The following is a 10,451-nucleotide window of genomic DNA, read 5'->3' as shown; positions in this document are numbered from 1 at the left end:
ACAGAACCCACCAACTCCGCACACAGGGGCTGTGAGAACAGGCAGAACCCACCAACTCCACACATATGAGCTGTGAGAAGAGACAGAACCCGCCTGACTCCACATACAGGGGCTGTGAGAAGAGACAGAACCCACCGGCTCCACACGCAGAAGCTGTGAGAACAAGCAGAACCCGCCCAAATCTGCACACGAGCTGTGAGGACAGACAGAACCCGCTGACTCCACACACACAAGCTGTGAGGACAGAACCTGCCCGACTCCACACACGTGAGCTGTGAGAACAGACAGAACCCGCCTGACTCCACACACAGGGGCTGTGAGAACACAGAACCCACTGACTCCACAGGAGGGTGAGCCCTGGGGTGGGGTGAAGGGGCCTTGGTGTTCTGGTCACACTCTGTATCTGGGGGCTGGTGCAACCAGGTGTTTAGTCTAAAAAATCAAGCTGTGTACACATCTTTTTTTTTTCCGTATAGATGTAATATTGAAAACAATCTACCAAAAAGGAAAAGGTGAGTCTGGGGTCAGGGCTTCGCTGCTGGCAAGCTGTGTGACCCCGGGGAGCCTCCTCCCTGTCTCTGAGCTTTGGTTTTCTGAGTGGGTGTGAAGATGATCTGCACCTTAGGGTCCTGAGGTGTCCCGGGACCACGACAAAGGGCTCGGGCCACCAGCGCAGAGCCAGCAGCACACAGTTAGGTCTCTCTCCTGCCAAAGGCACAATGGGCTGCCCAGGAACATGGAACGTTTTGTTCAGGGCTGGAGCAAACAGAGGGCAGGAAATCCAGGACATCCCTCCCTAGGAAAGGCTGGACTGGGGGTGTCCCTCGTGCCCTGGAGCACTGTGGGGTTCCCGGCATTCTGTCCCCGATACTGCAGCTCCTGCCAATCCACCCTCCCCTGCTAGGTGCAGGAGGCCCAGCTGGTTGCTATGGCGACCGGGTACCAGCAGGACGGGCATGGGGAGGGGGCGGGAAGCAGCCAGGCTGCCGCAGAGGACTTGCAGTGCGCAGGCGCCTCTGTGGGGCCCCCACCTCCACCCAGGGCTCAGGGCTTTTGACAGGAGGGTCTCCCCGTCTCCCCATCAGCGCCTCCAGCCAGCCCCCTGCAGGCCACCCTCAGCACTGCAGCCCGGCAAGCTGGGAAAAATGCCAAGTTAGGGCAGCCCTAGGACTCCACCCCCCACCAGGCTCTGCAATCTCCATCGGCCCACTCTGGCAGGTCCCATGTGGCACCCGTCACACACCCTCCCACTCTGCACTCGCTGGTCCCTCCATGGGGCGTATCCTCAGCCCACTGCTGCCCGCTCTTACAACCCGCCTGCCAGATGTCACCTTCTGCACTCTCCCGACCACCCCGCTCCTCTTCCCACCTTCACAGCACTGATAGCTCCATACCACTGGCTATACTCTCTGCCTGTCCCAACAGACTGAGGCCAGATATGAGTCATTTCTGTGCTCCCAGCACTGAGTGTGGGGGGGCATCTGCACACGGTTCACAGTGGGTGTTACAATGGAACATTCTAGCATGTGAATAGCTGGACTGCCACCTGCTCCCGTGGGACTCAGGCTTCCCTGACCTCGACACCCCCAAATTTTCAGCAGAGCTTGCATGTGGCCCCATCCCCTCTGCTCCAAATTCCTCAGGCCTGGATCCAGGGCTGTGCTTTCTCAGTGAAGGGCTCTCACCTTTAACTTCTCCTCCACCCAAGATGGACCCCTCATCTCATGTTCCTTTCTCCTCCCCCTACCCCGGCCTATCCGGGGTGCACACAACCCATCCTCCCACCTCCCTGTCTGCCCTCTTGACCAGAGTCGTGACCTCTCTGAAATCAAAATTCAGACTACAGCTGAGTATCTCAAATGTGCCAAGTCCTCATTAGAGCCCCTGCTTGCAACAGACTCTGCCTTGGGGAAAAGACCAACATTTGGGGGTGGGGGAAAGGTTCTCTGCAACCTGAACTCCAGCAGAAGCTGAGAGGCCGGAGTGGACAGAGACAGGGGCAGGGTTCACAGCCCTGGGACGACAGAGAGCCTGAGCCTCTGAGTTCCAGCTCCCATGGGTGAGAGGAGTGCCTCCCCCCCGAGCTGTGCTGAGGTTAGAGGAGTCTGTGCCCGCCATGAGGATCACGGGCAGTGAGGATCCCGAGGCACCAGCCACCTCCCTGCCAAGGTCACTCATGTGGTCACACCAACCCCAAACATCCCAGCCTCCCAGGTGTCCACAATGGGAGGGCCCTCACCTTTCAGGGCACCTGCCCTGATTCCCCTTTACCCCAGAGCAGAGATGACCTGGCAATGTCATATGGTAAACCAGGGGGAAGCAAGACTGGCCTTGAAAGCTGGTCTCTCCACTGCACACCCAGACAGGGCGGGCGTGGCAGCAGGTTCTGAGGGGCCCTGAGCCAGCTCCAGAAGGTTCTTACTCGGGGATCCCATCACCAGTCAGGCCTCCTCTTCTTCCCTCCCAGAAAGCATCCCCTGCCTGCCTGAGTGGCTCCAGTCCCTGCCCACCTACCACTGAAACTGCTGTGCTAAGGCCGCCACCCCTCTCTGGTACCAAATCCAATGGGCCCTTCAGACACTGCGCCCCATTGGTTGCCCCCACTTCTCCAGACCTCCCCTCCTGGGCTGCCCTCCCCTCTCCTGGCTCTTCCCCCACCTCTCTGGCCAGTTGCTCATGGTCTCTTGCTGGTCCCTCCAAAGTGGGGCTAGCTCAGGGCTCAGGGCCAGCATGCAGGCACCCAGGCCCGCCCACTTGTAGAAAATCCATCCCACACGTGTTCAGGCTCAGAAAATGGGCCCAAGGCAAGGCCAGGCTCCAAGTAATCCCTGCATTAGCCTCTGCCCGCAAACCATGGCCCCAGAGTCACAGAGCCAGGCAGGCTGCAAGTTCCAGACCTGGCTCCACGGCCCTCTCATTTGTTTTTAAAGGAAAACAAAAGCATTTCCATGTCTGGCATATGGGGTTGCTTAAACATTTTACAAACTGCAAAAGCCTGTGAAAAACAGAGAAGGAAGCATGCAAAATGTATTTTATTAGCTCCTCCCACACTTAGATTTAGTGGATGAAATATGTTAGGCGAATCACTTTGTCTCCGAGCCCTCCGTTTCCTCGTCTGTAAAAGGGATAAGAACACCCACCCTGTCGAGCTGTTGGGACTTCACAAGGAGGCTGAGAAGGAGAAGAGAGCTCAGCACTGTGTCCAGATGATGGCGAGGGCTCAATAAGTGGAAGGCACCGTCATCATCACCACCACTGAACCACGTCACCCTGCCATGGCCGAGGGAGGGCTCTGGGCTCTGGAGTCCGACCTTTGCTCTACCATCTACTGACTAATTATAAGAGGCCAGCCGAGTCAGCTGTCTCTGAACCTGTTTCCTCAAAGCTGCGATGGTGACAGCAATCACTGCCCTTCAGGGTCACCGTGAAGATGACTGACAATGTGTACAGACACCCAGCACATCCAGATTTGCACATGAGACTGTCTACACAGTTCCTAGAATACAGTAGGTGCTCAATAAGTATCACTCACCCTCTTTGATATGCATGAGCACTGAGGAAAGCCCACATGCACGCTGAGAGCAGACACCACAGGGATGTTTGGGGCACGGACGCAGGGGCAGGGGCCAGGGGTCACTCACCTTCCTCCCGTCTGCACCGCTTTCGCTGCCAGAGTACGCCAGCTTCCGGCGCACATAGAAAAGCATGTCGTCCTGCCGGGGAGCCCATTTCTCCATGAAGTAGGTGGAGAACATCCAAGTCCAGAAGACAATGCGGTCATCCTTGAAGCACCCTGCAGAGGGAGGCCAGACAGAAGTGAGGAAGGACGGCCACCCTGGCCCTTGCAGCATGGCCTTGGCCAAGCCGTGCCCATACCCCCACATTTCTGGCCAGAAATTTGCCAGGGCTCTGAGATGCGCTGCCCCTCCCTCACCACTCCCGACCCCCACCCATGGAGCATCCAGAGAGGCTGGAGGACACCTCCCGGGAGGCCCAGTTCCTCCACCCAGCAGCAGCCTGAGAGCCCGTGCTCCCAGCCCCACAGCTGAGCCCGACTCCAGCCTGGGGATGAATCAGCAGCTTCGGTGGAAAAGGAAAATCCCGAGGAGCCAGCAACGCCACTGGCTGGCTGCTGTCTGGGCTGGAAGCTGGGAAGACTTGGCTGGGGGGGCCTTTGGAGAGGCAGGGCTCTCACCAACATCTCTCACCCCCACCCACTCCCCGATGGCTGCGGCAATCCCAACGGGAACCCGACTTAAAGGGACAGCCGCCCTCCAAGGCTGCAGGCGGGAACCGCGGGGAGACAGCACCCGCCCCACCCCTGCCCTGCGTCTGCACTGCTGGCCTTGAAAGCTCACCAGCTTGGTGCTCATCTGATCCTCACGGGGACGTCTCCTTGTATTACAAATGGTATTTCTTTATGATATATATTTGTAATATTTTCTTGCAAAAGAGAAAAAGCCCACCGGCTTTGGTAGGGAAGATCTGGGTTTCCGTTCCAGCGCGGCCGCTGGTGCTGGGACAATGGGCGGGGGCTCTGAGCCACAGGTTCCTCGGGGCACCTGCAGACACACCGAGACCACGGGCACACAGTAGGATCAACACAGGTGGGTTTGTCCCCTCTCTAGACGGATTCAGCACTTCGAAATATGCTGCCAAGCTCCCTCTTATCAACTCAGTAGATTAAACCAGGGCTGCTTTTGTTGTGCGTCTTCCTCACTGACCGGTGCGATCTAGTGCTGGTGCTAGATCGCACTAGTACCAGCTGGAAGGAACTAATCCTGACACTTGGAGATGGGGAACCTGAGGGCCAGTGGTGCTGGGACCCTCTCTCGCCCTCACAGGCAGACCAGTGGGCCGACCAGGACTCGGCCATCAGCCGAGTCAAATGCAGAACACCCCAGCCTTGGCTGACGTCAGCCACACCACTAACCAAAGAACCAGGACTCGAAGCAGCCCCGGCCCCCGGCCCACAGCCCAACAGTGTGTTACCCACCCATTCCCATGCCCTGCCTGGCTCCTGGGCTCTAGGGCAGTGAGAAGGAGGAAAAGAGAAGGAGGCTTCATTGGTGAGGGTCTGGGTCATCAAGCCTTGTCAGCCTCCAGGGGTGAGGGTCAGGAGAGCCCACAGCACTGGCAAGACCTCCCAGGCTCACAGGACCTGGGGGAACCACACATGCATGCCGTCTGCAGAGTCGCTTCGAAATTCCTGCCGCGTTTTTGCAACAGGCAATGCCCAAGTCACCCTACTACAGACCCCTGCAAAATTAAGCAAAGCGCTATGATTATTCCTGGATAAAATTCAATTCTTTGTTACCTCCTCTTAACATTGTTTTACTTTTGCTTCCCTCTTAGAGCCCAACAGAATAAGAGAATAAATTTAGTCTTTAAAAACCAGCCCTTGGCTAGGTGTGGTGGCTCACGCCTGTCATTCCAGTACTTTGGGAGGCTGGCAGGGGGAGGGGGGGCGGATCACCTGAGGTCAGGAGTTCAAGACCAGCCTGGCCAACATGGTGAAACCCTGTTTTACTAAAATACAAAAATCAGCCGGGCATGATGGCGGGTGCCTGTAATCCCAGCTACTCAAGAGGCTGAGGCGGGAGGATCACTTGAACCCGGGAGGCAGAGGTTACAGTGAACCAAGATCGCACCGTTGCACTCCAGCTTGGGTGACAGAGCAAGACTCCATCTCAGAAAAAATAAACAAACAAACCAATAAATAAGCCAGGTGTGGTGATGGACACCTATAGTCCCAGCTACTCTAGAGGCTGAGGCAGGAGAATCGCTTGAACCTGGGAGGCAGAGGTTGCAGTGAACCGAGTTTGCACCACTGCACTCCAGCCTAGGCAACAAAGCGAGACTCTGTCTCAAAAAACAAACAAACAACAACAACAAAAAATCAAACCAAAAAAAAAACAGCCCTTAGGAAAACTGCCAGATTCTCACAGAGTTAAACATATACTTACAAAACCAGTCACTAGCCACTCCTAGGTACCTGCCCAAGAGAAATGAAGCACATGTCCACAGAGACTGGTACACAAATGTTCACGGCATCTTTGTTCATAACGGCCCCAAACTGGAAACCAGGAGAATGCACACAGGTCACAATAAAAACAAACTAGTGATCCACACCACACCGTGGATAAACCTCAAACTTGTCCTGCAGAGCAAAAGAAATCAGGCGCAAAAAGCTATTTACTGTGTGATCCCATTCACGTGATGTTTCAGAAAAGGCAGAATTGGAGTGACTTAAAGCAGATGGGTGGCTGCCCTGAAAGGTTCTGTGTCTTGATTGTGGCGTTGGTTTCACAGGTGTGTATGGCCATCAAAACTCATCAAACTTGGCCAGGTGAGGTAGCTCACACCTGTAATTCCAGCACTTTGAGAGGCCAAGGCGGAAGGATTGCTTTAGGCCAGGAGTTCAAGGTCAGCCTGGGCAATGTAGTGAGACCCTGTCTCTACAAAAAAATAAAAATTAGCTGGGCATGATGGCAGATGGCTGTGGTCCCAGCTACTACAGAGGCTGAGGTGGGAGGATCACTTGATCCCAGGAGTTCGAGGCTGCAGTAAGCTATGATCAAACCACTGCACTTCTGCCTGAGGGACAGAATGAGGCTCTGTCTCTTAAAGCGTATTAAAAAATAAAATTTAGGCCAAGCACAGTGGCTCACACCTGTGATCTCAGCACTTTGGGAGGCCGTGGCGGGCGGATCACTTGAGGTCAGGAGTTCAAGACCAGCCTGAGCAACATGGTGAACCCCCATCTCTACTAAAAATACAAAACTTAGGCAGGTGTGGTGGTGCTCACCTGTAGTCCCAGATACTCAGGAGGCTGAGGCACGAGAATCACTTGAACCCGGGAGGTGGAGGCTGCAGTGAGTCGAGATGGCGCCACTGCACTCCAGCCTGGGTGACAGAGCGAGACCCTGTCTCAAAAAATTAATTAATTTAAAAAACGTAAAAACTTATCAAACTGTTCAGTCTACATATATGCAGTTTATTTTACATAGATTATACGCCAATAAAATTGTTACGTTGTAGCTGATGCTGGCAAGGGTGCACTGAACTGGAACTCTCCGATGTGCTAGAGAACAAAACGTGAGAAGCTAATGAGCACTTTCTCATTCCTATGCATCTACCTTATGGCGGAGTGCACAAGTAAAGGCCTTTGGCACAAAAACGCTTCATGGTGGTACTTATGAGAGAAAGTAACAGCAGTGACCACGATGAAGACGACGAAAGGAAAGGACACAACATTCTGCAATTTCTGACATTTCCCCGAGGTAAAGCAAGCCGTATGTATTCGACCAAATCGTCACCCATCTTTTTAAAGGATGGCTATAAAGATGACATGCAGGCTGGGCGCGGTGGCTCACGCCTGTAATCCCAGCACTGTGGGAGGCCGAGACGGGCGGATCACGAGGTCAGGAGATCGAGACCATCCTGGCTAACCCGGTGAAACCCCGTCGCTACTAAAATACAAAAAAATTAGCTGGGCGAGGTGGCGGGCGCCTGTAGTCCCAGCTACTCGGGAGGCTGAGGCAGGAGAATGGCGTGAACCCGGGAGGCGGAGCTTGCAGTGAGCTGAGATCCAGCCACTGCACTCCAGCCTGGGGGCAGAGCGAGACTCTGTCTCAAAAAAAAAAAAAATGACATGCGGATGCACGGGAATGTGTGTAACACGATGTTTAGCGGAAAAGCAGAACCCCAAGTTGTAGACACACTGATGACAACTCCGTAAATCACATGGAAACACTACAGGTAAACAGACCAGAATGGTAGGAGTGGACGAGTTGAACAGAGTGATGTTTTCCTTTTTTTTTTGTTTTGACTTAATATTTTCAGTCATAAGATTATATTACTTTTTCCCATGAATGTGCAACTTTTAATAGCATAGGACTCATTAAGAAAGGGAGCGGGGAGAGTGGAGAGAGAAGAGATTCCCTCTCTTCAGAGGGAGGAAGGGAGGCAAACACAGACACACTCCACATCCAAGAGCCAGGAAAGGTCGGGACTGGAGGGATCTCTCTGATTCCCGGAGGCACAGTACAATGTTAGGAGTTGCAGTCAAACACATGTGAGCTCAGGTCCTGATGCTACTCCCTCCCTACCCAGGTGGCCAATTCATTCAACCAACCTCTCTGACCCTCAGTGATTCCACCTGTCAGATGGGTCTCTGACCTGCCACCCGCCCAGAATCCAAGGTAAGGACTTGGCTGGAAGTGAACGTGCTCTGCTGGCTGCACAGCTCCAGCTGCTGCAACGTGGGCTGCTGGAGACCCTCTGCTCTGCTGCCCTGCATGCCAGAAACACTGACACCAAGCACAGCAGTGTGACCTGCCTGGATGACGTCAGTGGATCCCAAACCTTCCAGTGTCCTTTGGCCATGCGGTGCAGTAACTGGCTGTGAATAAGCACACAAGGTACAGCTGGCCTGTGAAGTCACTGCTGACTCTTTCTCCCACAAGCAAACCCCTTCTCCCTTCACCCTTCACCCTTTCCCAGGGCCTGCCGAGCAAGAAATCCCCTGGGTCACGAGCCCTGGGAGCTGCTAGACCAGCACAGAGCCTCCTCATCTCCAGACTTCGGTCTGCCCCTTCTCCCTACTGTCTTGCCAGTCAGGGCTGCAGGCCTTCCCCACCCTCAAGCACAGTGGAGACTTATGGAAGCAGATGTGGTCCCCGAATAGCTGAGCCAGGCTCACTGTGGTAGCACCTCGGACAGCTCTGTGCCCGCGGGCCTGCCTTCCCTCCCGGGGTCCTATGGAGCCAGATTGCTGTCCATTCTCCTCATCTGAGGCAGCCGTGAACACTGAATTAGTCAATACCAGCCCACTGGCTCCTAGGGGAAATACAAGGTCCTCTGATCACATTTTCAGCAACTGATCAATTCATAACCTTGCTTTATGTATGTTTCTCTTTCAAGACACCTTATTTGAGGCCAGATGCGGTGGCTCATGCCTGTAATCCCAGCACTTTGGAAGGCTAAGGCGGGCAGATTACTTGAGGTCAGGAGGTAAAAGACCAGCCTGGCCAAAATCGCAAAACCCCATCTCTACTAAAAATACAAAAATTAGCCAGGCGTGGTGGCGGGCGCCGTAATTCTGGCTATTTGGGAGGCTAAGGCAGGAGAATCGCTTGAACCCGGGAGGCGGAAGTTGCAGTGAGGTAAAATCACGCCACTGCACTCTAGCCCGGGAGACAGAGTGAGACTCCCTTTAAAAAAAAAAAAAAAAAAAAAAGACACCATATTAATACATAGTTCATTCACTAACATTGAACTCATGGCCAGCAACAATCAATGTTGAACGAAGCTTCTCTAACACGTGTATTTTCTCCAAAAAGTACATCACAGCCATCTCGTGCCTGGGATTAGACAGCACCTCAGCCCAGGGCCATGTTAAATCACTGACAAAAAGCACAACAAATGCAAAAGACATGGCACTAATTAGACGCAAAAAGGACACTACTTTACAGTGTGAGGACTGACATACGAAGATGCAGCATCGCCTTGTCTGACCTCAGCTGGAAACATGTGTCAGGTAAGGAATTTTTCGACACTCCATGAATGTCAAGTCATTAACCTGAAAGGACCATGAGTACTGATTCTGGGGTCACAAATAAATTTCAGTGAGTAGATGAATCCGTGAATAATGGCAATGGCCTGGACTGGGAAAACTGATATTTGCTAGGAGTTCTGGCAATCCGGCTGCCTCCCCTGCCTCAAGCGAGTGACCTGCTTCTGTAAGTCAGTCACTTTCTTCCAACTCCAGAACTGGTAGAGCCCTTTCCAGGCGAGTGACTCCAGGGACGAGCAGGGGAGAGGGCGCGTGGGAAGTGAGCATTAAGCCTGGGCCGTCCACACCCCAGTGCAGTGTCCGCCACCTCTGAGTTGCCACTAGTTCTCCTCCTAGTTCTGCATGACACTGGATGGATGACATGCCAGCACCAACGGCTCAACAGTGCTGGTTTCAGGAGCGAGGAATGTGATGACAGCTCACATGTGCCCTGCACCCTACAGTTTGTTTACTTATTTATTCATTCATTTATTTTTGAGACGGAGTCTCACTCTTGTCGCTCAGGCTGGAGTGCAATGGCACGATCTCGGCTCACTGCAACCCCGGCCTCCCAGGTTCAGGTGATTCTCCCACCTCCGCCTCCTGAGTAGGTGGGTTACAGGCAGGCGCCATCACACCCAGCTAATTTTTTTTATTTTTATTTTATATATTTTTTTGTTTCTTTTAGTAGAGAGAGGGTTTCACCATGTTGGCCAGGCTGGTCTCAAACTCCTGACCTCAGGTGATCCACCTGCCTCAGCCTCCCAAAGTGCTGGGATTACAGGCGTGAGCCACCACACTCAGCCCACCCTAACAGTTTATAAAACCCTTCCACCCGGCCGGGCGCGGTGGCTCAAGCCTGTAATCCCAGCACTTTGGGAGGCCGAGACGGGTG

General features: G+C 53.8%; 1 protein-coding gene across 3 annotated transcripts in view; it reads right to left on the bottom strand.

Moving 5' to 3' along the window:
* KIAA0930 (KIAA0930 ortholog) overlaps nucleotides 1–10,451 on the bottom strand; it is a 47,131-nt gene that overhangs the window by 13,865 nt on the left and 22,815 nt on the right. The window contains exons 1-2 of one of the 3 annotated variants that reach the window (XM_017850785.1): nucleotides 3,951–4,297; nucleotides 3,642–3,793 (exon numbers count right to left, since the gene is read on the bottom strand). In XM_017850785.1, coding sequence (XP_017706274.1) covers nucleotides 3,642–3,793; nucleotides 3,951–3,954 — 156 coding nt within the window. In that variant the 5' untranslated portion in view covers nucleotides 3,955–4,297. Of the gene's footprint in view, nucleotides 1–3,641; nucleotides 4,298–10,451 lie in introns of those variants that run through there. The other 2 variants (XM_017850784.1, XM_017850783.1) reach the window with 2 other exon arrangements.

Source organism: Rhinopithecus bieti, unplaced genomic scaffold (assembly GCF_001698545.2).
Source record: "Rhinopithecus bieti isolate Rb0 unplaced genomic scaffold, ASM169854v2 scaffold_32081, whole genome shotgun sequence".
In the NCBI taxonomy this organism is placed as follows: Eukaryota; Metazoa; Chordata; class Mammalia; order Primates; family Cercopithecidae; genus Rhinopithecus; species Rhinopithecus bieti.
The sequence above is the reverse complement of the archived record's forward strand: the minus strand, read 5'-3'. Positions and strand labels throughout refer to the sequence as shown.